The sequence below is a fragment of the Sorghum bicolor genome, chromosome 8, assembly GCF_000003195.3.
Source record: "Sorghum bicolor cultivar BTx623 chromosome 8, Sorghum_bicolor_NCBIv3, whole genome shotgun sequence".
NCBI classification, from domain to species: domain Eukaryota; kingdom Viridiplantae; phylum Streptophyta; class Magnoliopsida; order Poales; family Poaceae; genus Sorghum; species Sorghum bicolor.
Window position 1 is genome coordinate 11,265,806 of NC_012877.2, and position 27,211 is coordinate 11,293,016.

General features: G+C 41.5%; 1 protein-coding gene across 1 annotated transcript; it reads right to left on the reverse strand.

Moving 5' to 3' along the window:
- On the reverse strand, positions 14,532-17,477 carry LOC8084202 (LRR receptor-like serine/threonine-protein kinase FLS2). Its single transcript, XM_021465974.1, has 2 exons — positions 16,523-17,477; positions 14,532-15,226 (listed from the first exon to the last, which is right to left on the reverse strand). Exons 1-2 carry the CDS (start codon positions 17,475-17,477, stop codon positions 14,532-14,534), a joined length of 1,650 nt encoding a protein of 549 aa, XP_021321649.1.

Genomic DNA, 27,211 nt, shown 5'->3' on the forward strand with positions numbered 1-27,211 from the left:
GTTGATGTATCATCCTGCCCTAAAAACTTAGTAAAATTCGGCACTTTGTACCGATTTGGAAGCGGGATTAAATCATATGCGTGAGGATACGGTGTCCGATAAGAGTAAGTATTGACTTTGGGTTTTATCCCAAATTGGTCTCTCATTACTTCAGCAATCTTATCGGCCCAATAAGCATCGGCATCTTGTCGATGAGGCGGTTGCGGATCTGGCACCTGCTGGTAAGCTTCCACGTGTCTGTGCGGTGCACGATCTGCATGGAATATCGGGTTAACCACTTGGCCACTTATCTGCTGACCACCAAACTGTTGCCCGCCGATCTGCTGCCCAAGATTCATCAGCTGGTTGGGCAACCCTTGGTTCTGGAATCCGGGATAGATCTGGTCTTGTTGAAACCCAGTAACCTGATGATTTTGTTGGAGCATTTGCGGAAAGGCTTGCTACCCAAGCCCTCCACTATTAGCGTTCATCGGCATAGGCCCTGCCAATGACTGGTAATTGGGTATCATCATTGAATTGATATACCCTGGCTGAGTCATAAACTTCTGTTGCATCAGCATTGAGTCTGCCGATGCGTTAGGCATTTGGAACGTTGGAGCTTGAGAATTCCCAGTGTAAGGTCTGGTAGTAGTAGTTGTAGTATACTGGGGACTCTGGTTCATCGGCATATTTGGAGGTGCCGATGCCATGGGAGCCTTGCCTCTCATATCAGCCATGGGTGCCAGGTGTCTTCAACTCGGGGGGCATACCATAACCCCACCAATTAGGAGGAGGAACCGATCCCGACATTGCCGATGCCAATAGATCTGTAGCAAGCTTGATCTGCCCATCTGAAGTTGGTGGATTAGTCGTCATCGGCGTAGATTGTGCATTAGTGACTCCTAACGTGCTTGGAGGAACGGTAGTTTGTGTGCCCGCAGTGGCTGTAGCAGCCGACGGAGCTGTGACCATCGGTGATTCTGGCTGATGATGAGAAGGGCCCACATAATCTGGTGGCAACTGTCCTTCTTTGAAAGTTCTAGCCACGGCATTGAAAACCGTATTGGACAGCACGCCAGCTTGATTGATCAGAGCACGGTTAATAGCACTATCAACCATGTCTTGGAGTTTACCAGGATTGGCTTCAAAAGTAACCTGCCGAGGCATCGGCAGTGCTTCCTTCTAGATCACTTCACCGCTCCTGTTGATACTGAAGGACCTCAAACATTGCTGCTTGTAATCCTCCATGGCTTTTGCAATAGCTTGCTTCTGCTCATCTTTGAGATTGGCTTCCGTCACAGGGATGACATTCTCCTGATCAAACTCAGTAGTCGACATGTCGATCTTGATCTTGAATCTGGTCCCACTGGGCGTGCCAAAAGATGTGTTGATGCAAAAGTTGATCTGCAAACACAAAGGGCTAATACCCGATTTAAACGTTAAGGCGTGCTAGCCGATTTGACCTTACTATTGGCAAAGGTGATAACTCGAATACTTTGGTCCCGACAACAGCGATGTGCCCGGATGCCACGGCCAAGAGGTATTCACACGGAACTTGGGAATACGTCGGGCTTAAGTCGACGAACTCCTAAGAACTCGTAATGAAAAAGGAAAATATGACGAAGTCGTCGAAAAAGTAGATGCTGGAATATGAGTAGAAACTTGTGTTTGATTGATTGATTGATTCCCCGTTTACAAGGTCCTAGGGTCTATATTTATACCCTGCTCAAAGAGCTACAACCAGACACGACTAGAACTCGAATTCCAAACTTAAACAGAATCCGTGTACAAAACAATTTAAATAACTAAGGAAAACATAAAACTATCCTTCTGTGACAAACTGGGGCACCACCACGGATCAATCGGCAACCTTCAAACCTTCCTTCCATGTCTTCGGCAAACTCCCCATCGGCAACGGTTAACCCCAGCCATCGGCATAAACACATCACCATCCATGGACTTAGCCATATTCAGCTGTCTTCACGTCGGCAACCGCCCTCATCGGCAACCCTTCTACAGACCAGTAACCATTACTCTGTCTTGCCGATCCACACTCTACCGATCCTGGATACGTGTCCAAAAACGGTGCCAACAAAAGGCTATGTCCCACCTGGTACAAACAAAAGGAAGTTGCTTCACGATAGTCATTTCCACCTTTGGGATGAGCCATATCTTTTCCGAGTCTGCGCTGATGGACTCTTGAGAAGGTGTGTTCCTATGGCTGAGGCTACTAAAATTATGGAAAGATGCCATGCCTCGCCATATGGAGGACACTATGGAGCATTCTGGACACATGCTAAAATTTGGTAAAGTGGCTTTTTCTGGCCAACGATGTATGAAGATACAAAGGACTTTGTCAGGAGATGCCACCGATGTCAAAAACATGGGAATATCAACTCATGAAATGAAATGCCTCTCACAAATAATCTTCAAGTAGAACTTTTCGATGTATGGGGCATTGATTTCATGGGGGCATTCCCTATGTCTGGGAATTGCGAGTATATCTTGGTAACTGTGGACTATGTGTCCAAATGGGTAGAAGCCCTACCTTGTCGATCAGCTGATTCAAAACATGCCAAGAGAATGTTCCATGAAGTAATCTTTCCTCGCTTTGGTATACCTCGGATAGTTATAAGTGATGGAGGTTCCCACTTCATCGACAAAGTCTTCCGGAAGTACCTAGCCGATCATGGAGTTCGACACAACGTCGCAACACCATACCATCCTCAGACTAGCGGTCAAGCCAAAACATCTAACAAACAAATCAAAAATATTTTACAAAAGACCGTAGATGAGATGGTTAAGGGGTGGAAGGACAAACTTCCTGATGCACTTTGGGCATATAGAACTGCATTCAAAACACCCATAGGCATGTCACCTTATCAACTTGTATATGGAAAAACTTGTCATTTGCGTGTGGAAGTAGAGTTTAAGGCTCATTGGGCACTCAAGAAATGGAACATGGATCTCCACCTCGCTAGCGAGAATCGTCTGATGCAACTATCTGAGCTAGAAGAATGGAGAGAGAAAGCCTACCACAATTCAAGGATCTATAAAGAGAGAACAAAACGATGGCATGATAAGAGAATCAAGCACAAGGAGTTTAAGCCTGGAGATAAGGTTCTACTATTCAATTCAAGAGTTAAGCTCTTTGGGCATGGTAAGCTACGAAGTAAGTGGGATGGACCTTACAAGGTTATTGACACTTCAACTCATGGAGCCATTACCATCCAAGACGACATAGGTAACACTTTTAAGGTAAATGGTCAACGCTTGAAAATCTATCTTGAGCCACAAAACAACCTGGTAGAGGAACTTGATGTGATTGAGTTCATAGAATTCTCACATTAAGCTCTCATAAGCTCTAGACAATTACCTAACCCTTAACATGCTCCACAAGTTTTGTTGTCTATTTAGGTTGTGCAGGATTTTGAGGCTTAAGAAGAGTGAGACCAAACATGCAGGCCACAAGAGTGAACGACTATGTCAACATCCAGCTTGGGGGACGCACCCCCACGTGTATCTAGATAAGTATTGCTTTTCTTTATTGGTTTTATTTACTAGTATTTGGAAATAAAAAAAAGAGAAAAAAATGCATAACCATGAGACCAAACAAAGTTTTTCTTTTGAGTAATATACAATAGTTTTGTGTAATCCTAAGTTTTAAATAAAATAAAAAGAAAGTTTGATCCAAGTCTAGGTAATTGACAAACATGATATGAGAAGGTCTGAGCTACTATTTAACTTGTTCCAAGTTTTGCTAGAGTTCTGGAGATTTTAGCTTTTGAAAATCTAAAAAAAATGAGATCCTGTTTGACATAATACCTAGAGTCTTATAAGATATAAATATTAAAACTGTGGGCACTTGCTTTGTTCAAGCCATTGTTAATTCTTGTAGTTTTGGTTGAGAGAATTATCATGCTCCAAAGATCAAGATCTTTTCGTTTTAAAAATATAAAAGATTCACTCTTCCGAAGTATTATTGCGTTAGAGGCATGGGACTATACAAAAATTTGATTCAAAAGAAAGAGTGAGACGAGAGGTAAAAATGGACATGTGTCCGAAGTTGAATTAGGGGTACAAAGATACCCACCTGAGTGAAAAAAAAGGACACGTGTCCGCCAGTAGAATTAGGGATACTTGGTGCCCACTTGAAAAAAATATATAAAAAAAAGAAAAAGAAAGAAAAAAATGATAGCCCATGGTCCCTCTAAATAAGCAATATGCCAGTAAGAGATGACAAACTTTTCAAAAGGTCAAAGGTTTTGATCTAGGAGTATGACATTTGTCTCCCTTGCTCCGAGCATTGACATAGCAAAATGCAAAGTAAGTATGCTAAAACTTTTAAAGCACTACTTATATATCTTTCGTGAAGAAGGCAAATGCCTCAGTTTTATTTTTGAAACTTACAAAAATACTCCACAACAAAGGTAAGATAGAAGAACTTAAGACATAGTGCTTGACTTGATCGTTCTGTTTTTCAATCACTTAAGACCTAAAAAACCCTGTAGTACGAGGCATAAAAGTAACCTCTGTTTTCTTGCTGATTTTAGCTTTCCTCAGGGATAAGCAAAGGTTAAGCTTTGGGGAGCTTGTTGACGGTCCTTAATGCTCACATTTAACCATCAACTAATCATGGAAAAGGATCCAAATGCAACAAACACCAAGACTTAGGGTTTTATCTGACAGAATTCCACGAGTTTTGGTGTTTGTCTATTTCTGCAGGGGGTCATCAGGAAATATGGAAGAAAGGCCCACATGTCGGGATTACATAGAGATATTAACATGTTGCGCAATTTTCTACCATATAGAAGACTCCAGAAGCCACTGGAACGAACGAGAGGTCGAACGGGCCCGGGGGCAGGGCGCCCGCCCTCCCCCCTTGGGCACCCGCCCTGCTACAGTGCCCAATCAGAGTCCTTTTCGCGGACCGTGCTCCACCGACCTAAGGGATCAAGGAAAACCGTGCGATTAAAGTCGGTTTGATGCGACGACCCAGATTCATCTGAAAAGACTATATAAGCAAGGCCCCCGGCCCCTGGAGATCATACCTCTTCTACAGAATCAAAGTTAGGGTTTCAATTCTTCATCCAAGTAGCGAGGATCCCTCTAGTTCATCTAGTTCTACCTCTAGTTCATCTAGTTCTAGTTCTAGTTCATCTAGTTCTAGTTCTAGTTCTTGTAGTTCTAGTTCTAGTTAGTTCTAGTTGTAATCTAGAAAATAGAGAGAGAGAAGAGGAGAGCGGAGGAGGAGCCGGATTTGTCGGATCTTCCTCAACTTCGTACTTTTGCAGCAACTGGTTCGTTCTTCATCGTTCTCCAGGTTCTTCAATTCATAATTCCTGAGTTCTTTAATTACTTTTATTTACATTCAAGTTATTTATTGGATTCTCGCTTGCATCAAGTGCTCTAGTCTTTGCAACACTAGAGTAGTAATTAATAGATTAGACGTGGTGTTTAGTCTTGCAATTACCTAGAATTGCACCCAATCCTGCGGATTATTGTGGTAGCCCTAGGGTAGTGACAGCCCTAACGGTCGATGTATTCCACCTCGTTCGGATCGGTGTTTGTAGGACCGTAGTCAGAGCTTCCTAGCCCCCTTCTCATCTCTTTCTGTGGTTAGTGTTCTGATGTCCCGAAATAAATAATCTTTGAAGTAATTCTTGATTCTTAGATCAACTAGAGAACTCTCAGGAAACTTCCTCTCTTCCCACCAAAAATAGTTATATAATTATCCTTGGGTGATCTTGAATCTTAATTAGTACACTCACGTTCCCTGTGGAAAATCGATACTCTAGAATACTCCCGGATGAAAGCTACATCGGTATCCGTGCGCTTGCGGATTTTTCTGTTTGCGTTTAAAATACCCAACAGACGCACCCACCAAACAGGCTCAAAGATGATACATGGCCCACTGAACCAAAAACAATGACGTAGCACCAGGACAGGTTCTAGACACTGACTTGTTTTGACAATTCTTATTGATTTTGAAGGCACTTTGATGTGAGATCAGTGGTATTATATTCCTTATCAAATTAGCTTTTCATCCATATATGGATTAGCAAAAACAGAGACTGAATGTGTTCATGCAACAACTTTTATGGTAGATTGGTCCTAGAGGCCGAGGCAATCTCAAATTCAAGTTGGATCGGGCCTCCAACTTATATTAGATATCCTTGCTGGTCATCTTTGCCTCCATTGCTTCCTTCAGCTTTCTCATGAGCCTCTCCAATGTTTGTAAGAAATATAACATTGTTAGATAGTAATCTATTCTCAATAATATGAAAAGGATCACTTAAGAATGAGCTAACCTCTAAATTTAGTTAGCACATTCGAGCTCGGGTCATTGGACCTTGCATGTTGGTTGGCGGATCAGTGTATGCATCTGAAGGAGTGATGTCCTGATCCCTAGTCTAGTAGCTGAGGATACTCAAGACCACCTAAAATCAAGGTGGTTACACCAAAGTGTATAGGAGAAAAAGGGAGATTTGGTAGGTGATCAATCGATGCTGCTCCTAAGGTTGCTTGCTGCAGGTGGAGCCTTACCCTTGTCAGAGAGGATAAAGGCAATGGATGTGGTGGAGGAGCACTCAATGCCCCTCTCTAGCTTGCTCAACTCTTGGTGTAGAGCTTGATTAAAATGGTGAGGATAAGAATAATTGTAACACCCTAGTGTTATGGTTGCATCTAACCATTTGCATAATATGAGCATAAGCATTTTCATAACATATCATGAGCATCATGTCATATGTGTGCCATCATTCCATGCTTTATGTGCTTAATCTTGCTTGTTTATGCTCATATATGTGGTTGCTCATGTGGAACTTATGCAAACATGTGCTTATGATCTTGGTAAACAAGTTAACCTTGCTTAGACTATCTTAGGGTCAATGTTCATGTTGGTATTTAGCTCTAATTATGCTTCTAAGTCATGCTTTGACCTAGGTTGGCTTTTAGACCTCTTTTGCTTGACCTTTTAAAAAGTGCAGTTTAAAATAGTTGCATGTCTAAACACCCTTAAGCAAAGTTGTAGCAAATTTTATAAGGATCAAAAGTTGTTTTAGGGTCATCTCAATGATCACAACATGCTCAAAAAGGGTCCACAAGTTAGATTTGAGTGTTGTTTCAACGCTTAGAAATTTTTCTAAGTCTTAGAGTGAAAACAATTTGTTTGATCTATTGTTTGGAGCTCTGTATGTTTCAATCTAGGCCGATCTAGCTCTTGCTCCTTTCAAAAAACTTGAATATCTTGTGTAGTTCTCCAAGTTTGTCAATTGCACCATCATCCAGTTCTCAATGGTTTGTGAGATAATCATCGCTAAAGTCGCATTGTTAGTTGGCTTGATGGCTGATTTAGTCGACACAGTGGCCGACCGGCGACAGAGGCCAGCTGCCATCTATCATCTGTACACCACCATTGGACCAGCTTTGTTAGCTCAGTGTGGTTGCATGACCTCCACGGCGATGCCCCATCCTCCTCGGTCTCTCCTCGCTCGCTCTCTCATGCGCTCTCCTCTCCAGAAAGCAGACATAGCCATGCCATTGCCATCGTGCCTACTCCGATGAGCTCACGTGCTCTCTTCGCTGCTCCTCAGCTCATCAATTCACGTGCACAACTTCACCATCGTCTTCTCCACACCGTCCACCCCTGAGCTAGCCAAGAAAAGCCTCGATGAGTGCGCATTTCGAGTTTCCCCCAAAGTTCACCGGAGATGACAGCTTCTCCGGCGAACTCAATGCTGAGCAATCCTGTGATGCTCTTCTTCTCCTTTCTTCTTCTCTGGGTAGCTTAGGACCTGAGCAATCTTCCACGACACTTGTGGGATGCTCTACTACGCTCACTGGCATCAGAGACGATGCGTAGTACCACCGTACCCTCGCCAGAGTCCCGCTCGCACGTGGCCAGGCTTAACCACACCTTCTCCATCCCTATCACCTACCTAGGGAGCTCTGCCTTGGTTCACTGAAGCTATAGAATCCTTCACCGTGTGCTCTACTAGCATGAGCTCGCCAACGTAAGCCAAAGTAGCTCCACCGTGCCGCTATTGTTGACGGTGAGCCCTTTCCAGTGGCTCTGCCGAGGGAAGAGTAGGGTCAATCAAGTCACCTTAACGAGAAGAGCATGATGGTGCTGAAAGGTCCAAATGGCTAGAGGGGGGTGAATATCCTATTTAAAAATTCTACAAACTTCACTAAGCAAGTGAGTTAGTAAAACAAATGGCGAAGCAAATCTAGCACTAGCTCAACTAAGCTAAGGAAGCCACCTATACAAACTAGTACAAGGCTAAACACTAAAACACAACAACAAGAGAGGGCTAGTTACACTCCTAAACAAGAAGACTAAACTAAACAAGCTAAACAACTAGCAAGGTATACAAGTAAGTAAAGGAGTGGTGAGTTAGAGTAGAGATATGTCCAACCAATCACTCACAATCACAGTCATAATAGATAATCCTAGGCAAGAGATGACACAAGATTTTTTACCTAGGTTCACGAGCTTCCCGGCAAGCTAGTCCTTGTTGTGGTGATACACCCACTTGATGGATCGCGAGCTAATTGGCAATCCAAAGCCAAACCCTCAGCGGGTGCCGCACATCCACTCACAAGATGGGGATCCTCCAAGCCACGAGCAATCTACTAAAGTAACCAATTTGCGATCTCCCATGAGGAAGGCTCAAGAACCCCTCACAAATCACTTGGTGAGGCTTGAAACAATCTCCAATAATGAGCTCAACACCACCGCTGCTCCAAGCCATCTAGGGTGTCAGGAAACACCCAAGAGTAACAAGAAATCCACAGCAAACTCAAGAATCAAGTGCCAATAGATGCAACTCTCAATGCAATGCACTTGAATCTCACTCAATCTCACTAGGATTAGCAATCAAGCGAGGAGATGAGTGGAGGGAGTGTTCTCTAGCTCAATATATGCCTCAAGTAATCAAATGTGCAAGAGAGAACCTCCCAAAGCCGGCCACCTCCTATTTATAAGCCCTCTCAACAAAAGAGCCGTTGGTCACTTTCACTGGGCTAAAATCGGGGTCACCGGACGCTCAGCAGGGTACACCGGACGCTTGGCCCCCTTGCGTCTGGTGCTTTGGGGTTGTTCACGTGTCCTCCTTTGAATCTCGCTCGTCAATCTCTAACGGTCATCTGTGGACCACCGGACGCGACCAAGTGAGCATCGGACGCGTCCGGTACTCACCGCTCTCGTACGCAGAGAGTTCTGCAAACCGCGACCTCACCAGACTCAGAGCACCGGACGGTCTGGTGCTCACCGGACTCGTGCGCAGAGAGGGTTGCAAAACGCCCTCACACTAGACGCACACCATCGGATGCACTCAGAGCATCCGGTGCTCTCAGTCAGACACCTTCTGCTTAAGTCAGGCCACACCGAATGCATGAACAGGGAACACCCTGCGTCCGGTGCAGTGCGTCCAGTGCTCAACCCTAACAGGGCCAAGCACTGACAGCACACCAGACGCTCAGGCCAACATCCGGTGCCTCCATGCACTACGTCCGTTGAGAGTTTCTCAGTGAGAAATACTCCCGTGACTTCTCCAAATTTCCCACCGGTACAATAGAAAATATACACTTAATTTTCTCAAAAGCGCCGAATCCCGCCGAGCTTTTCACAATCCTTTAGGGCCAAACCCCTCTCAACCCTAGGAACTCCACCTCCTTTGTAAGTGTGCTAACACAAACAAGTGTCCACCACCAAAGTGCATGTGTGTTAGCTTTTCACAAACATTTTCACCAAAGGAGTTAGGTTAGCACTTTACTAGATCCTAATGCATATGCTCAAGATATGGACCTAGTAGCACTTGATTCGAGAGATAACCGTGATTTCCCCTCTTGATAGTCGGCTATCTATACTAAATCCGGACAATCACTTCTCTACTCAACTTAGACCGGCAAAAGTAAAATCCTATGTTTATAGCTTTGCCTTGATCACTTTACTCTATGTCTATCACCATGATCTCCACTTCATGCTTCATCCCTTGTGATCATGTGGCCACCTTTCCATGCCACCTTGCTCCTTCATCACATGTGTTGCCATGCCTATCTCAATTCACTTAAACACAAGGCATTAGCAACTTGGTGTCATTAATTACCAATACCAAACTTGGGCTTTCAATCTCCCATGGCTTGGCTAGAGACCTCACCGACGGCGTGCATGTTACCGGTCGTCCTCATTCTCTGTTCTGTTTGACCGACATGTGGGTCTCGTGTGTTAGTCTCTCTCTTTTCCCTCCCTTTTTGTTTATTCAAAATTATATTTTTGCCCAACTTGCAAAAAATCATATCTTCTGCTCTAGGACTCCAAATCTGGTGATTCAATTTTTTTGGTATTCTCTAAGATGTGTAATTTTCAATAAAAATATACTTTATGCCATGTTTTATGCAAAAATAATTAGTTATTAATTATGCCCTTTATTCATGGTTAAATGAGAAGAAATTCATATCTCTGTGTATATAGCTTAAAATGCCATGAAAAATTTATGATATGCTTTGGGTGGTATGAGTAAGCTCTGGTGTAAATTTCATGAGTTTTTAGTACTATATTATATATTTATGAATTGTACTTGTTTAATTGAATAAGTGTTTGTATGATTTTTCATAATTTATTTATGAGTCCTTTTGTGATGAGTTTTGGTGAATGTTATTCTTGTGGTAGGTTAATGCCAAGAATAATCTGAAATTTGTTGTTTCATACTTGTCAATAGAAGTTCCCTATTTACGAATAAATACACCTTGTCATCTGTTAATTTGAATATCTCAAATTCTGTATGTCCAATTGCCTTGAAATTTGTAAAGTAGTTCTTAGTTCATATGCTTATGCTCCTGTAATTTTTGTAGATTTTTCTGAGCATCTTAAGTAATATCTCTTATTTATGCTTTAGTCAATAAACAATTTAATAATTGTAATTTATTGAATGTTTGGAAATAGCAAGTTACTTTTTGGTAGTCTCATGATATGTATATCATGTTAATTCACTTGTTTTGCTCTAATCATGTTTTTGCTCTGTCATTAAATAATTAAGTTAGGGGTTGATGTCCTTTTAAGACAGCAATGAGTAACTTTACTAATTACCCCTTGCTAATGATGTTTTCTGGAAGACTTGTTTATACCAAAGTTGTAGAGAACTTGTTGATATAACTGCTGTTAAAATTTGGTGGCATTTGGCCATGTAGTTTAGGAGTTGTTGCTGCTTTAAGTTAGAATGCAGAAGTATGTGTTTTCTGTTATTCTGAACCTAGCTATGATAATGTGCTTGTTTGAATGTCTTACTGCTTGAATCATGCCTTGATGTCTAAAAGTGATATGTGGGCAATTTTATATGATTTCCAGATTGTCTTGTATCAAGTCTTTTGGTTTAGTGGATCTTTAGTTACGATCTATATTTCTGAGCTGCTGTGTTGTCCTGATATGAGTAGTTGCTCTTGTGTAGAATAGCTTAGGGTTTGTTTGGTTTTGTGATGTTAGTATTTTGTTTAGAACTGGGGTTTACTCAGTAAATGAGTGTTCAGTGATGTTAGTTGTGTAATCCTTATGTTAAGCATCCATCATGTCCCTCCTATGCATACTTGTTCTCTTGCTCAATGCATGTGCATGCAATAGGTGCATCGGAAGGCGGGGCATTCCTTGAGATCGAAAGGGTGTAACCAAAGGACCAGGAGGCCAAATAGGAGTCGAAGGTCCAGCCAGCAGATCCCGGGGAGCCCAAAGAGGTGATGGAGTGTCTGTGTCACGAGCCCTCCATGTTCGTGAAAGGCAAACCCCGGAGCATTAGGAGTCTCCTAACTATTTTACCAAAGCTTGAGTTAATATTTATGCCTATATCTATTGTTGCATTAAGTATAGGAGTTGGTATGAAACCCTTGCTACATATATACCATACCCTTGTCTATATATATTATCCTACCTTCTTTGTATAGTCAAGATCGAGTAGCAGCTTAGCCATGCTTTAACCGATAGAAGTCAGGTGATATCCTGTCACCAGCGAGCTTTAGGGTGTCATGTTGGGTCATGGTTGGCTATATTTTGCTATCATGGAAAAGAACCTTAAATTAATGAACTAAGACCGGACAGAGTTTTATATGGTGATAGCAACTCTGTCTGTGTCGTTTAAGGACCGATTCGCTGTACGTCTCTTGTCATGTTGAACGCATGCCTGACACTTAGTTGGCTGGATAAGTCGTTCCGACTGCGAAGCCGAGTAGTACAACTCAGGTCGGAGGCCGGCAAGTATAAAGTGTGCACTACCGAAGGAAGTGCAGTGTGCTGGGGGCCATTGGTGTAAGACTAAGGGCAGGTGATTTGAAAGTCCTGATCGTTCTAGCGGAGTGGCAGCCCTAGGAGTACGGCGCTGATCGGGACCGTGATTTCTGAGTTGTACCATAGGTGACATATTTGCTCTTTGATGGGGGAAGCATGGGTGAGTGCTAGGAATAACCCTCCAGCTATATAGGAATAGATTCAAATTGTTGTCTCTCTCAGATAGTGAGAACTTGGCAGAGCAGCGACAACGTAGATTTCACTAAGCAACTTAATGGTTCTATGATGATGTTGATCATGATTACAAACCTTGATAAACCTGATATGGTTATTATTGATTGCCTTAATCAAGTGACTGTTGAGTACAAGTGCTAATCTAGTGGATAGGTTAATGAATTATATATTAACTTGATGCTTAAGAATTGGTTACATCTCTAAGTCAGCTTTTATGCAAAAATATTGTCAAGCAAGCTCCACTTATATACTAGCCTTGCATACTTTTTGGTGTCATTTATTTTTGTTAGACGAGTAAGTCGTAGCTGAGTACATCCTCGTACTCAAGGTTTATTCCCACCTATTGCAGATAACACGTTCTATGACGGGTGCTGCAAGGTCTGTCTTCTTCCTGCTGGGGTCCTTGGGATGGGGACTAAACCGTTGGACACGGTTCTCTCAGTCATCTTACCTGACTTGCTTTTGTGGATGTGATCCGACACATGTTGTATTAATGATAACTTGCGAACTTGTTGTCAAAACTATGTTGCTTCCGCTACCTATGAACTTAGTTTGTAATAACTTAAGTGAACTCCGATGTTTGTAATCTTTGGCAAGCTATGTGTGAACTGATGTAGTAGATGATGTATTATGCTGAACTTATTACGATCTTGGTATGTTGCTCAGTTGGTTTGAAGTCCCTCTGATTTCAGTTGACTGCCGGGATTATATGGGTTCAAGTCTGAAAACTTGATTGCTCCGGTGATTGTTTTTACAGTTGTGCTCTTATAATTTGCTCGGTTCTATGACAATAATCTATGTAGAATCGTCCTCCCCCTCTTAGGATCCAATCTCTCCCTTATATTTTAAGGTAGGTCATGTATATGGTGCTTTAGGGGAGCTAAGCCGATGCTCTACAGGTGCTAGAATATAGGAAGGTTTTGCAGTGGTTCTCTATGGACCATGGCAATGTCGTGGAGCCAAAGAATCTCTGGATGTCGTCTGCCCTGTTCTAACACAATACGTGTTAGGCTATGTTGGCTTGGACCGGCCCTCCCCAGGTGCGCCTTTCGGATGCTTCTTGGTGGCAAAGTAGGCAAGATCGAGAGGTTGACGTGCGGACCTAGGAGCCCCTGAGCCCCTAGAGGCCACAAAGAAGTTTGTCTTCTTGCTTCGTGCCTCGTGCATGACCATGTTGGTGGAGTGGTTGACAGTACCATGCCCAAGGGGCAGTGCTGGGGAGCTCCCTAAGGCTTGGTGGCTTGGGGCTTACCTTGTTGTGCCCAAGCCTTGGCTAGCACTAGAGGCTAGGAGGGAGCCAAGGATCAGTTCTAGGCTTTCGTTGATCAAGAGCCTAGGGCTCAGGCGAGCCTTCGACTCCTGAGCAGGGAGGCAGACATGCTCAGGCTTGGCTAGATTCCTTGGCGTGAGGATATAACCCCCAAGCCCCAAGCAATCTTGGAGAGGTCGGTCGAGTGGTCTCTCGATCAGAAACCTTTGATCTGGAGGCTTAACATTCTCCTATGTTGGGATCTCATCAGCTCCCCTTGAGGCTATGTCAAGGAATTGTGTGGAGTCTTTACTAAGATTGAGATAAAAGTGTTGTCTAGATTGGTTGTTAAAGGTGGGTTAGACCTACCTATAAGTCTTATTGAATCCATCCCATCATCCCCGGGTTAATCATTTTACGCAAAACGAAGATGAAAGCATAAGTAGGATCGTGGTAGGTGTGGTTCACTCAGTGTGTAGAGTGAATCTGAGCCGCTATCATTTTTTCAAGACATATGTGCCAATGTTTTATTGTTAAAAAATTTGACAGATTTGGGGTATGAAATATGTCACAGCTATGTAGACAGACCCTGAATTTGACAGATTTGGGGTATAAAATCTATCGCAGTTATGTAGACAAACCCTATTGTATATTAGGTGGATAGAAGAATAAGATATTTTTGGGACTAGTCCATGTATATATAAGGTTCCAGGATAGATCTTCACATACAAACTATGCATCGACACAGACAGACTCAATAGAACAGCTCTGTGAAAACAGAAGGGTCAGGTTTCACTTTCGGCTGTGGCGTCCCCATATCACTATTACTGTAATTGAAAAGAAGATGCCAAATCCCAATGCAGTGAACATGAAGAGCAGGACATCTATAGAGTCCTCTGAAACATGTATCAGGCTTGTATCTGTTCGGTTGCTGCATTGTTTCAACACTGGAGGTCCACATAAACCAGTGTTCCCCAGAAAAGAGCTATTGGAAAATGTGGAGAACTGAGATGACTCTGGTATTCGTCCAGCCAACATGTTATAGGACAGATTCAAAGTCGAAAGGAAGTTCAGTGATGCTAGCTCCTCTGGGATCTCACCAGAAAGCTCATTTGAGGAGAGGTCCAATGATTCAAGTTGTTTTAAGCTGCCAAATTGAGCTAGAATTGGCCCTTCTAGAGCATTATGAGACATGTTGAGCCCGAGAAGGAGCACAAGTTCCCCAATGGACTCAGGGATGGTACCGCAGAATGCATTGTCTGAGATATCCATCAGCACAAGGGTCCTCAATATATTCAAGTTGGTCATGTAATTCCCTTTGTATGTTATTGCCGCTGTAAAATGGTATGTTTGCCCATGGTGATATTGATTTTGCATGACTAATGTCTCGTTATCAGATCTGGTCATCATAGACTTGAGCATCTTAAACCATCCTACTGGCAATGTACCAGTGAAGTGGTTTGAAGAGATATCGGCAATTCGCAGTTCTGTAAATGCACATTTGTTTCCGTCTACTGTGTCATATGATGGACCTAGCAGCTGTCCAGTGAACTTGTTAGATTTGAGGACAAGAACTTGAAGTTTAGGAAGTGTGCTAATCCAACATGGGAAAGAGTCACTTATCTGATTGCTTCCAATGTCGAGTATCTCTAGATTCCTGCAAGCACCTAGAGATCTGGGTATTTTCCCCTCAATCCCATTGCCACTTAAATCCATCACCTCGAGTGCACAGCCTTGGCTAATGCTATCAGGTAACTCTCCAACAAGTTTATTTTCTCTTAGACTTAATACCTGAAGTGTGCTGAGATCATTCATTAAACAAGATGGGATTGAACCAGTTAAGTTGTTATTAGAGAGATCAATGAGTTGTAGAGTCCTAACAGCACTACAAATTGACGGTGGAATATTTCCAGAGAGTCTATTTTTGGAGGCCTTAAAAAGGAGAGTACCAATGAGATAGCTAGAGAAATTAAGAGGCAAGGATGAAAACTGGTTGTTCGAGTAATCTAGTGTGAGACTGCCATCTCGTGGTATAGGCATAGGCCCTTCCAAAATGTTGAAACTGACATCAAAGTATTCTATGTGTACAGGAAGCAAAGGGTCAGAGCCAATATCGGGAAACATATTATGTGATATGTTGAAGAGGTGGATGTAAGAGCCATTCCAATTCTCCCATGCCCACCGAGGTATTGGCCCATCGATTTGGTTGTTTGAGAGGTCAAGACCAGTGATGCCTTGGAGATGCTTCAATATGCTGGGGAAACTAGACATTCTGCAAGATGCTAAAAGCAGGAATTCGACTTTAGGGGAGGACGCCAGTGAAGAACTATTTTCTCCATCTACCACTTGCAGTTCATTGTTTGAGAGATTCAAGACAGTTAGATTTTTCATATTTGAGAACAAAGTAGACAGTTGCACCGTGCCTAGAAAATTGTTTGACTGGAGCAGGAGAGTCTGTAGTTGGGTCAAATTTGAGATGTGTGGAGGTATCTCCCCATTGAAGTTGCAATTGTACAGTGCTAATTTTGTCAATTCCCTCAAGTTCCCTATCCAAGAAGGTATCCGTCCAGATAGACCACAGTAAAAGAATTTGAGAACTCTGAGAGAAGTCAGGTTTGAGATCCACGACGGCATGGACCCAACTAGCTGTAACCCAGACACCTCAAGCAATTCCAAGGATTTGAGCTCACCTATCGAAGAGGGCAGTACTCCAGAAAAGCCACGTGCACCAAGGCCCAACATATTTAGAGACTTGAGGTTGCCTATGGAACTTGGAATTGTACCTGAGAAGTTGGTGTTGTTGACAAACAGATTCTCCATGTTGGTGTCCTGCGTGAAATAAGTTGGCAGAACACCAGAGATCCCAAGATTTCCAGAGAGGTCAAGTGTTTGTAACTTCTTGTGTAGGAATATGATGGGAGGGAACCATCCATCAAACTTATTTGTCGAAAGCTGAAGAACTGTTAGGTTGGAGAAGCCAGCCAAGAACTCTGGCACTGAACCAGACAAGTGATTATAATGAAGATCGATCACTCTGAGAAACTCCAATGCCGAGAAGGATTTACATATGGAACCTGACAGCGAGCAGTATGGTAAGCTGAGAACCTGAAGCTTAGGAGTGAATTTGGCCACGTCGTGACACCATCGCGGCCCGTTGCCGGACAGGTCCGCCGTGCCCAAACGGAGCTCCTCCAGGTTCGTGAGATTCTCAAGTAGAGTGTCAAGGTTTGCCGCCGAAAGCTGCCAAATGGAGTCCGAGGTGTAGTGAATTTCGCTGTTTTTGTCGTCGAAATCAACGACCCAGAACCTCGTTGAGAGATCAAGATGAACCAGGTTCTTGAGGCGACTGATGCCAGACGGCACCGAGCCTGCCAAGTTGGTGTCGGAGAGGTCAAGGTGGGTGAGAGCGGTGAGCCGCTCGAACCCGGCGGATGGGAGCTGGGACATGTTGAAGTCGTTGCCGGAGAGGTCGAGGTGGGTGAGCGAGGTCAGGCCGAACAGAGCTGGGTCAAGGCCGCCGCCAGCTTGCAGCTGCCGGCCGCGCAAGTCGAGGCTGGTTACACGTCCATCTGCGTTGCCACAGCTGACGCCTTCCCAGCTGCAGCAGTCCGTGCCGGCGACCCATGACCGGAAGGTGGTGGAATCGCCGCCGGCGCCGGTTGTGTTGAAGGAGTGCTTCAGACGGAGGAGCGAGGAGGCCTGCCCCCGCTGGCAGGGAACCAGGGGTGTGGACGACATAGAGTTGGTGTGTGTCGTCGTCACAGCAAGCGTGTATATGATGTGGATTTGTAGGAGAAGGAGAAGCATGGCTGAAAATGGTTGGAGCAGCTGATGCGGATGTCTAGCGGAGGATGAAGTGTTGCTTGGTTCTTGTGGCGTATATATAGAGAGAGACCAATCTACCTACAGCCTACACTATGTTTTCACACGTAATAGTAGCACTACAAATTGAAATTGCCAAGTAACCAAGTCATGAAACATGTCCATCAACAGTTGTCCATGTAATAATTGAGAAGGGTGTGAACATTTTCTTTTTATCCGTTGTTTTTACTTCCCGATAAGTCAAATGTAGTCAATTTTGACTAAATATATATAACTATATTGTTTATAGTACATTATTAGTATCATTAGATATATTGTTGAATCTATTTTCATAATACTTATTTGGAGATATAAATATACTAGTATTTTTATAAATTTAGTAAAATTTAAAAAAGTTTGACTAGCATATACTTCCCATAGCAACGGATTTTACAGGACAGAGGGAGTAAATAGTTGAACAGGTAAGTCTTCGCATAAAAAAAAAGAACAGGTAAGTTATGTCGCAAGTTGTATTACAACAACTCTGTCGTCAGAACCCAGAACAAATTATATTATTGGCTTGCCACTGAACTATTTTTATTCTTTATGCATACTTTATATAATTATTAGTTTACTCATCACTTGAGGTAATTTTGTGTCCTCATGTTTTTACAGTCTAAAGAAAACCAATTGTTTGAAGCATCAATTTGCCAAAAGAACAAGGGAATCCAAAGGAACACTGTCGAGTCAAAAGAAGGAAAAGAACAAGGAATCTAAAGGAATAGTGGAAACGTATGGAAAGAATTTTGCCTATAACAATGAGTCTTCATCTTTTTGTGTTTCAAGTTTACACATCATATTAACTGAATGATTACCTCTTCGAAGGTTTTTTTCCGCGTCGTCTTTATCTTCTTCTCCCCCATGCCGCTGTGTGGCTCATAGTTTAATTGGCGTTGGCTCCTGGGCCTTGGCCCATGTCCTGGTAATCCGCGTCAGCTGTGGCCAACTTTGGTAAATGAAAATTTACAAATTGTGATCAAAGATGGTATACTATTTTATCTAAAAAAAAGACCAAAGATAATTTTTAATTGAAGAAAAGAGAATAGCGGACAAAATCTTAGCACATGTATAATATAAGCACATATTTCAACATTTAAGCTTGCTAAAAAATCACCATTATCTTGGATGTGCTCACAAAAGGAGGTTAACAGCAGAGGCCACCATTACACAGTATCTAGCTCAATATAATAAGAGTACAGCAAAGTAGGATATTAATCAATAGAACACAGTTACATATTTTCATCAAAATTTAACTTTCTAGCAGACAAGGAGGACATTGCGGCATCTTCCTGAATTCCAAGTAAAAGATTTGTAAATCCTCCTTGCATGTAAGGTGCAGAAGCATATCCATATTTGAACAAAGGAGAAGGCATGGTTGAATCATTGGTGAAGTTTGACATAGCACTAGTACCACCACTACCACCAGCATAAGGGTCCTGTGCATAGATATGAAACTGTTCGTAACAATATCCTGTTAGTGAATAAATACGAAAAGGAATAATGAGTCAAATTGATGACTTACAATTAATTGGTTCGGATCATCACTTGCATTTCTATTTTCTGTAGCCTGATTTGTATTTTCTGTACACAAAAAATTAAATATGAAAAAATTACTACAGAAGTAGCAATGCTGGAAATAAAAAAAACTAAAAAAAGATTTGATCATTGTACCTTTCTTCTTAGCAGTTTTCTTCTTTTTCCCTGAATTTATTTCAAGTACGTTTGTGGTCTGTTTTTTCTTTGGTCCTTTTACTACTCGTGAAATTTTAAACAATATTCTGCCTTTTAATGGGTCTGTTGCACAATTAGCCTCATCGGATTTCTGTTTCAGCTTGCTCAAAGAAGCATCTGCTTCCAAATCCAATTTTTGCATGCCTTTTCCCAAATCATAAAGAAGTTCTTTTGATTGTGAACACTTCAATGTTGTGGATGTCGCCATTCATGATATACATATGCAGCCCACGTTTTGTTACTTTCTGTCACACTTTCTTGTTTGTCAATGTAGAATTCTCTTTTTGCATATTTTGTCCATCTTGCCAATATATATTGCGGTGGCAAAATAAAAACATTATTTGCAGTTAAGACTTTTAGGGTGTGCTTGCACAATATACCTGTAAGATAAATAGTCAATTTACATCCATTCATATTATATTAGAAACTTATAGTAATTGAAAAATGTGTGTACATACCTATACATTCAAACTTTCTGCAAGAATATGTAATGGTCATATCTACAATGTTAAAATGAACTGTTGCTCCATGATTAGAGTGCATATGTGTAACCTCGTATGTCAAGATTGACCCATCAGCTTGATCAATTTCCATGAGAATAAAAATTGTTCTTTAAACACTTCCTCAAACTCCGAGTACATCCTTCTTGTATATGATTCAGCCACAGTCTTTAACAAGGGTAAATTTCGGATGCTTGTAAGTGAGGTTTTTCTGTGTGAGTTAAAATCTGCATCTAATTCATTTTCACGAGGACTGGCGGAAACCTTATCACATTCTGCATGGAGTTCTGAAAGTCCAAGACTCCTCCAAAATCTTTTCTTAAATACATTATTCATACCTTCGCTCCTTTGAGTCAAGTTCATGTCAGTTGTAAAAGGGTCATGGTAGACAGCAGCCCACTTTTTTCTCAAATCATATAAATTTTTCCTCCATTGATTATGTAACACCCTAAAAATTGTTTTCTCGGAAATAGAGCTTAAATGATTTATTTATGAATTTTTGTGCTCATGAAACATAGGAAAATAATAATTTTCATTTAATTAAAAATTTATCATAGGATTAGAAATATGGTTGTGCATTCATGCTGGAAAATTCATTTTTATTGTGACGAGTGATTTGACCAAAGTTCAAAATTGTTTCAAACTGATTTGAAAAGGGTTTGGAAATAACAGAAAAAAAAGAAAGGAGGAAGCCACTCCCTGGAAACAGGCCGCAGCCCAGCGTCCCCTCATTTCTTTTCCCCTTGGGAAGCCAAGCGCCCTTTTTCCACCCACCCCCCCCCCCCCCGGCCCATTTCTTTCCCCTGGCTCAGCAGAACGGCAGCAGCGCCCCAGCCCAAGCCAGCCCGCGCCTTTCCCCTTCCCCTCTCATTCTTTCACTGACTCGCAGACCCCACGTCTAGAGTCGCTGACGGCTTGGCCCCGCTTGTCAGTGTCTTCCCTTTCCCTTTCTTTCTCCTTCCTCGCGCCGTGGCCGACCTGGAGTCTCTGTTCGTGGAAGCCGTGCGGTAAATCCCGGATTCCGTGGGATTTGGCTCAATCTTGTAACCTATAAAGGTCCAGGACTCGTCTACACTTTTGTTTTCCCCTCCTAAGCATCGCTCGAGCCCTAGCAACTGTTGCCGCCAGATTTGAAGCCCGCCGTCGAGTTACATCACACCACCACCACTGTCCACGCTCGGTGTCGTCCCGTGGCCGCCGAGAATCCTTGGACGAACCCCTAGACAAGGTATTGAACCCACCCGCACCATCTCCTTCCAACTTAACCTCCACGGTGTTGCTCACTACCTTGTCGGACTTGGACAGGATCTTGTTGCCGCCATTCTGTGCCGCCGACCATCTCCAAGTCTTCCCCGACCCTAAAAATCGCCTAGGTGAGTTCGCCGTGACCTAAGCTTTGTCCCGGTGGTTTTCTTTCGTTTTTTGGTGCCCTGAATCGCTAGAACGGAGAGCGCCGCCGGGTACTTCGACGCCGGCAATGGCGCCGCCGTGCCGGAGTCCCGCAGCCGGCCGTCGTGAAGGTCAGATCGTCCCTACACCGTTCGATCTGTGATGCATGGCTCAGATTAAAACATACCGTTTCGGCCGCCACTTTTGCTAAAGAGTCCCCGGAATTATTTAGAAATAAACCCGCGGTCCCTGGCGCCTTTGCGAGATTACTCTTTGCTGTTTCAAAGGCGTATTCTGTGATGGTTTAAAAGAAAATACGTTTTCAGTAATTACTAAATTGCCACTGAGATTCTATAGGCCATAAAATGCTCGATTCAAGTCCGATTTGATCCATTCAAATTTCGTTAGATTCGTATTTACGAGCTCTACATGTTAGTAAAATGGTTTTCTCAGTTTGAAACTTTTAAATTTCGTGACTTTAATTAATTAATTACTTTTCTATATAAAATCTTAGAAAATTCATATCTTCTCCGTTTCAACTCCGATTTTCGTGATCTTTACATATGTGAGATCATAGCGATGCGTAGAATCATTTTATAAGCCTTTCATACTGTTTTTATATGATTGGTGTATTGTTCTAATTGTAGTCTTGTTTGCTTCGTGTATGTTTTGTTCGATTGTTTGTGTGATCGACGATCGAGTTTAGACGGTGAGCAATACTTCAGTGATCAAGATCAGAGCCTTGGACAACTAGCACGATCAACACAAGCATTTGGATAAAGGCAAGTATAGCATTTGGATTTTATTTCTGTGACCATGATCTTGTGACTAGATTAATGTTAAGTAATAAACGATAAAAATGACTTTTTAGCAACTTGATGATTTGTCTGTACGTGATCACCCGGGACAACAGTGCAACCATGAGGGCTATAATGGCTCTGGCTTTAGTTAAGTATGAGTAACTTTTCTAGCTCGTTAGCAGTTACCCGTGTGGCGCAATTGGGGAATAGTAGACCGTGGATTCCTGCGGGTGAATCACATGGACTGACTAATGAAACCTAGCGGCCCTAACTTGTTAGACGAACTTTTGAAAGACTTCATAGTGATCCCTGTCGACCTCCCTAGGAAGGGGGTTAAGAGATTAGCTACCTCGGGTGAAAGGGTAAATCATGACTCATGGGTAAAGATGTACAACCTCTGCAGAGTGTTAAAAACTAGTATACTAGCCGAGCTCACAGTTAGGAGCGGCCTTGGGGACATCTACATTAAGGGTGATGATTCTTGTGTGTTAAATATGCTCATTGTTTATTGTTTAATGCTCTACATTATTTATGTCACGTTGATCATGAGATTGTGGGAGTTATACAATCTAGTTGCTATACTTGTGGAGTTCGATATGGACTCACTCTTGCTATTTCCCCACACCCCTCAGGAGGAGTTTAGGCTTGTGATCAACCAGTCAGTTGGATCCTGTAGAGAGAAGTTAATACCCGAAGTTTGGAGTTGTTTATCCGCTGTTTGCTATCAAAGGTTATCTCTTTTATACTAAGTACATTATATATTTATGCATTGTCTTTTGATATTACCCTTATTTGTAGCTATATGTGAGATTTGACTTCTAAAACTCACATATGGTGCATATCTGATTTTGTCCTTAAAATCGGGTATTACAGATTACCCTCAAACTTATATTTAGACAATAATTTATTTCACTTCTGGATGAAAACTTTTTCAGATCTGTCTTCGTAGACACATCTCTTAAAATCTGGTAGAAACTTATCAGGATGCTTATGAATTACATGCCCTAAATATTTAGTTGCATTAACATATATGTAAAACAAACAAAGGCGATGGCTAGTACTTTTAAATACATAAGCAATTGATCTGCATCTTGATCGGTGAAAATTATGCTTGGATGCTTGCCTGACATGGGTTTTAGGAATGTTTCAAAGAGCCAAACAAATGATTCAATAGTCTCGTTAAATATCAGTGCAGCCCCAAAAATTATTGTTGGCTTGTGATGGTTTGTTCCAAGATTGGAGCAAAAGGCATTTCAGACTTATTAGTCTGAAATGTGGTGCCCAATGACATAGCATCAAAGTATGCATAATCCATGATAGATTGACCATCTGTCCAAAAGAAATTAGCTATTCGACCATCTTCCTCATCTATTTCAACCGCATAAAAGATGTAGGATCCTCTATTTGCTTATTCTTCAAGTATTCTAGCAATGTTTGCGCACCATTAGATTCTAAGTACTTCTTGTGCTCACGACCAATTGCATTATTGCAGTCCATCCTTGATAATGGCACTTTGTCAACTCCTTCGTAGAACTCTTTCATGAACTCATACACCTAGGCTGACTTCATCCCGGCTTCCCTTATGTGACCAATTAGTATTCTGTCTGCTTCTGTAACATGTCTTTGGGACTTCAACTTGTGCAACTTATTTAAACTAGCAAGATAATGATTGTGATCAAGTACAACCTTCTGCATTTTCCAAATTCCGTCTTTACTAGCACTAAACTAAACACGAGCATCACAACCGGCCTGTCCTTGTAATGTCTTTTGTTGATGACTGGTTTCTATGTCCTTCATTGCTGCAAACTATTTTTTTATATAGTTTTATCTTCTCGGCGAGCTGAATGACTCTTTCTAATATGGAACCCAACATAGGTATTGTACATCTCGTAAGCTTTCTCCTCTGAATCGAAAACCATACCAACTTCAGAAATAATTAAAGTTTCTCCAGTTTTATCAACCTTCTATTATAAAATAGAGTGACAATTAAAGTTACATATATAACCATTAATTCACATTGCGAAATTTTTACATGTTTAACAATCAACCGACATCACATACCTGATCTGCTTGTTGTGCCACGAGTTCGGGTAACTCATGAGATTCTGTGACAACGGACGTTAACACAGGCAAGATAATTACAGTCATGTTTTCCTGCACACAAAAAAACACATATTCAACTGTTCTAACTACACCATTCAAGAAAGTATAGTGATCTATTTGTACCTGCGGTGCATCCTTATGACTATTATACGAGGAATTCACTTTGGCCACAGGGTCATCGCCAAACATCAACAATAGTAGCACCATCTTCGGCAGCGTTTGCCTTCGCATGGCACTGGTTAATGCAATCGATGGCCTGGTGCCTGGATGTCGATTTAGCTGCTGCATGCCACCGGTCTCCTGCGTGCTTGGATGTCTTCGATTGATTTTTGTTTTGTCAGCTACGCGTGGTGACGGCGGTGGTGTTGCGTTGCTGTGACTACGGCCTTTTCCCATCTAATCTACTACGATCAAAGATGTCGAGCGGCCCCCACACGAGCCATATTGAGCCAATGGGTGTGTTGGCTTGTATTGTGACTGAGCCGTGGCTTCGTATATATTCCCTCTATCCCGAAAGTTTCAACTCCTAAAATCCATGTTAGTCGAATTTTTTTAACTTTGACTAACTTTATAGAAAAGTGTATCAATATCTATGACATGAAATGAGTATCTTCTGAAAATATATTCTATAATTTGGTACTATAAATCTTAGCGTTTTTTCTACAAATTTAGTTAAAGTTTTAAAAGTTTGACTTAAAATAACCCTAGAAGTTGTAACTTTCATGGACAGAGGAGTGCGGGAGCCTCGAGGGCTGAGCGAGGCAATTAAAAAAAATCCACGTGTCCTGCATATCCGCACAGTATACAGCGTAGGGATCATCCCTACCCCTTTTTTTCCGACATAATGCCACTTGCCACACATGCATGCCACGACGACACGGAACAAAACAAGCTTGTACATGCACACACAAGAAGATAGATGCCCGCAAAGCTCTCGTAGCCTCATATTCTCAGGCGCCATCTCTTGCACTGAGTTTAATTACTGCCGTTTACATTTCTCTCAAGTCACAACACAAACCACGTACCATCATCAATCTCTAAATGGTCCACGCAACGAAAACAGTAATAATGGCCCAACGTAGTAACAGCATCGTCGCAGAGCTCACCGTCGTCGTCGCCCTCATGACCGTGGCTGCTGCTTTTGTACCAGCAGCAACCATGTCCATCGCCGCTACTGGCGGCATGCAGAAGGAGGCGAACCTGGTACCTGCAGGAGGCGCAGAATACTCTACGGAGGGCAGTGCCAGCACCTTCGGCATGCAGAAGGATCAAGAGACCAGAGGCAACAAGGAGGCAACCCTCGGTGAATCTATTGGATTGGGCAAGAATGCCATCTATGGGTAAATCATTGTATTAGTCTGCGTCAGAAGGTATGAAAATAATGCGGATGCGCTGAATCAATCTCAACTGAGATGATGACAATAAGTCACCAGTAGGAAACAAAAGGGGGTACCACAAGCACTTGTTGCAAATGTAACATTAATTTGTTCTCTAATCATTGTAATGATTTGTGCAATTAGCTTATCCAAAATGTGGGCAGAGGATGGTAGAATAAAAAAGACGGAATGAAGCCAATCAAATTAAGAGTTGCTGCTATTATTGATCAAGGTCTTTAGCATTTCCTGAAATGCATTATTGCGCGTTCAGTTTTGACGTATACCCACGTACGTAGAAACAATGTTATCTGCTGTATTTTCTCAAAATAGATTTGGTAGACGGAATTAAATGTAAGATGAGGCATAAAGAGCGTAGAGGGAATTAAATGTAAAAAAGACTGTTGTTGATGATGATACTAGTTTGTTGTGAGAGAAAGATATTGTTCCATTACAGAGAATATTAGAAAGAGAAACCTGGCAATTTTGGAGACACGTTCCAAGGTCAATTCCAATGATCATATATATGTTCACAAATGTTGAAATGAATGTTAACAAAAGTGGAGATCAAAATTAAAATACTTCTATATATCGATTAAATGTATGCAACAGAGCAAGAGCTTAAGAAATTTAACTTCGTTGTTATAATGTCTGTCTCTCTCCATTAATTTTTATAGCATCTATGTAAAAGATTTTCATATATGCTTCAGAAATCCATGTGCAACCAGATATCCTTAAGCTAAGGTCCCACATGTCATTGAGATGGAGAGATAGATGCTATAGTACTAAAGGCATTTGCACATATATAGGCCAAGGGTGTCTAGAGTTTCCAAAAGGAAAAAGTTCATATTATATCCCTGAACTTTTGGGAAAGTTTGTTTTTTCTTTCTTAACTCTAAAACCGGACGGAACACCTCTCTCAACTTTTAAAACTGTTCATCTTGTCTCCTGGCCTGTTATAAGCAGTTTTAAAGGTGGCTTTGTCTTTTTTTTATTTATTTCGTCTAAATCTTTGAAAAATTATAGTAAATCACAAAAAAACATTGTTGAACTTCATATGAGTAGATCTACACAGTGAACATATAATATAGTATGTTTAGTATAAAATTTTTACTATAGTTTTATATCTATCCTTTTCTCTAATTAAATAAAATAATTCATAGCTGTAGTTTCTATGGTTCAATTGTTGTGAAATTTTTATGATGAACTAACTATTATATGTTTAAACTATAGTAAAAATTTCATACTCACTGGATCATGTATAACTTAGTTTTATATTTTATTTAGGTTTATGCTTGTTAAATATAAATAAATCTATAACTAAACTATATATGATCTAATGATTATGAAATTTTTATTACAGTTCAATCTTGTCATAATTAGCCCACCATAAAATTTTCTTTATAATTAGACCATAGAAATTGCAGCTGTTAATCATTCCAATTAATTACAGAAAACATAGATATAAAGCCTTAACAAAAACTTTGTACTAAAGCATATTGTATTATATGTTCACATGTAGATCTATTCACATGAATTTCAAAAAATAATTTTTCTATTTTATAGTTTTTCTATGATTTATTATGATTTTTTTTAAAGATTCAACCGAAATAAATAAAAAAGAAAAAGACAAAAACGCCTTCAAAAGTGCTATAACAAGGTTAGGGAGGTAAGATGAATGGTTTTAAAGGTTGAGATAGATGCTTTACCTAGTT

What these genes read in the sequence shown, in the direction of transcription:
- LOC8084202 (XM_021465974.1), bottom strand. Translation starts at nt 17,477, where the DNA reads ATGTCGTCCACACCCCTGGTTCCCTGCCAGCGGGGGCAGGCCTCCTCG. An exon ending in CAACAACACCAACTTCTCAG is followed by an intron (nt 15,227 to 16,522) that starts GTACAATTCCAA and finishes GTGCATTTACAG; the next exon opens with AACTGCGAATTGCCGATATC.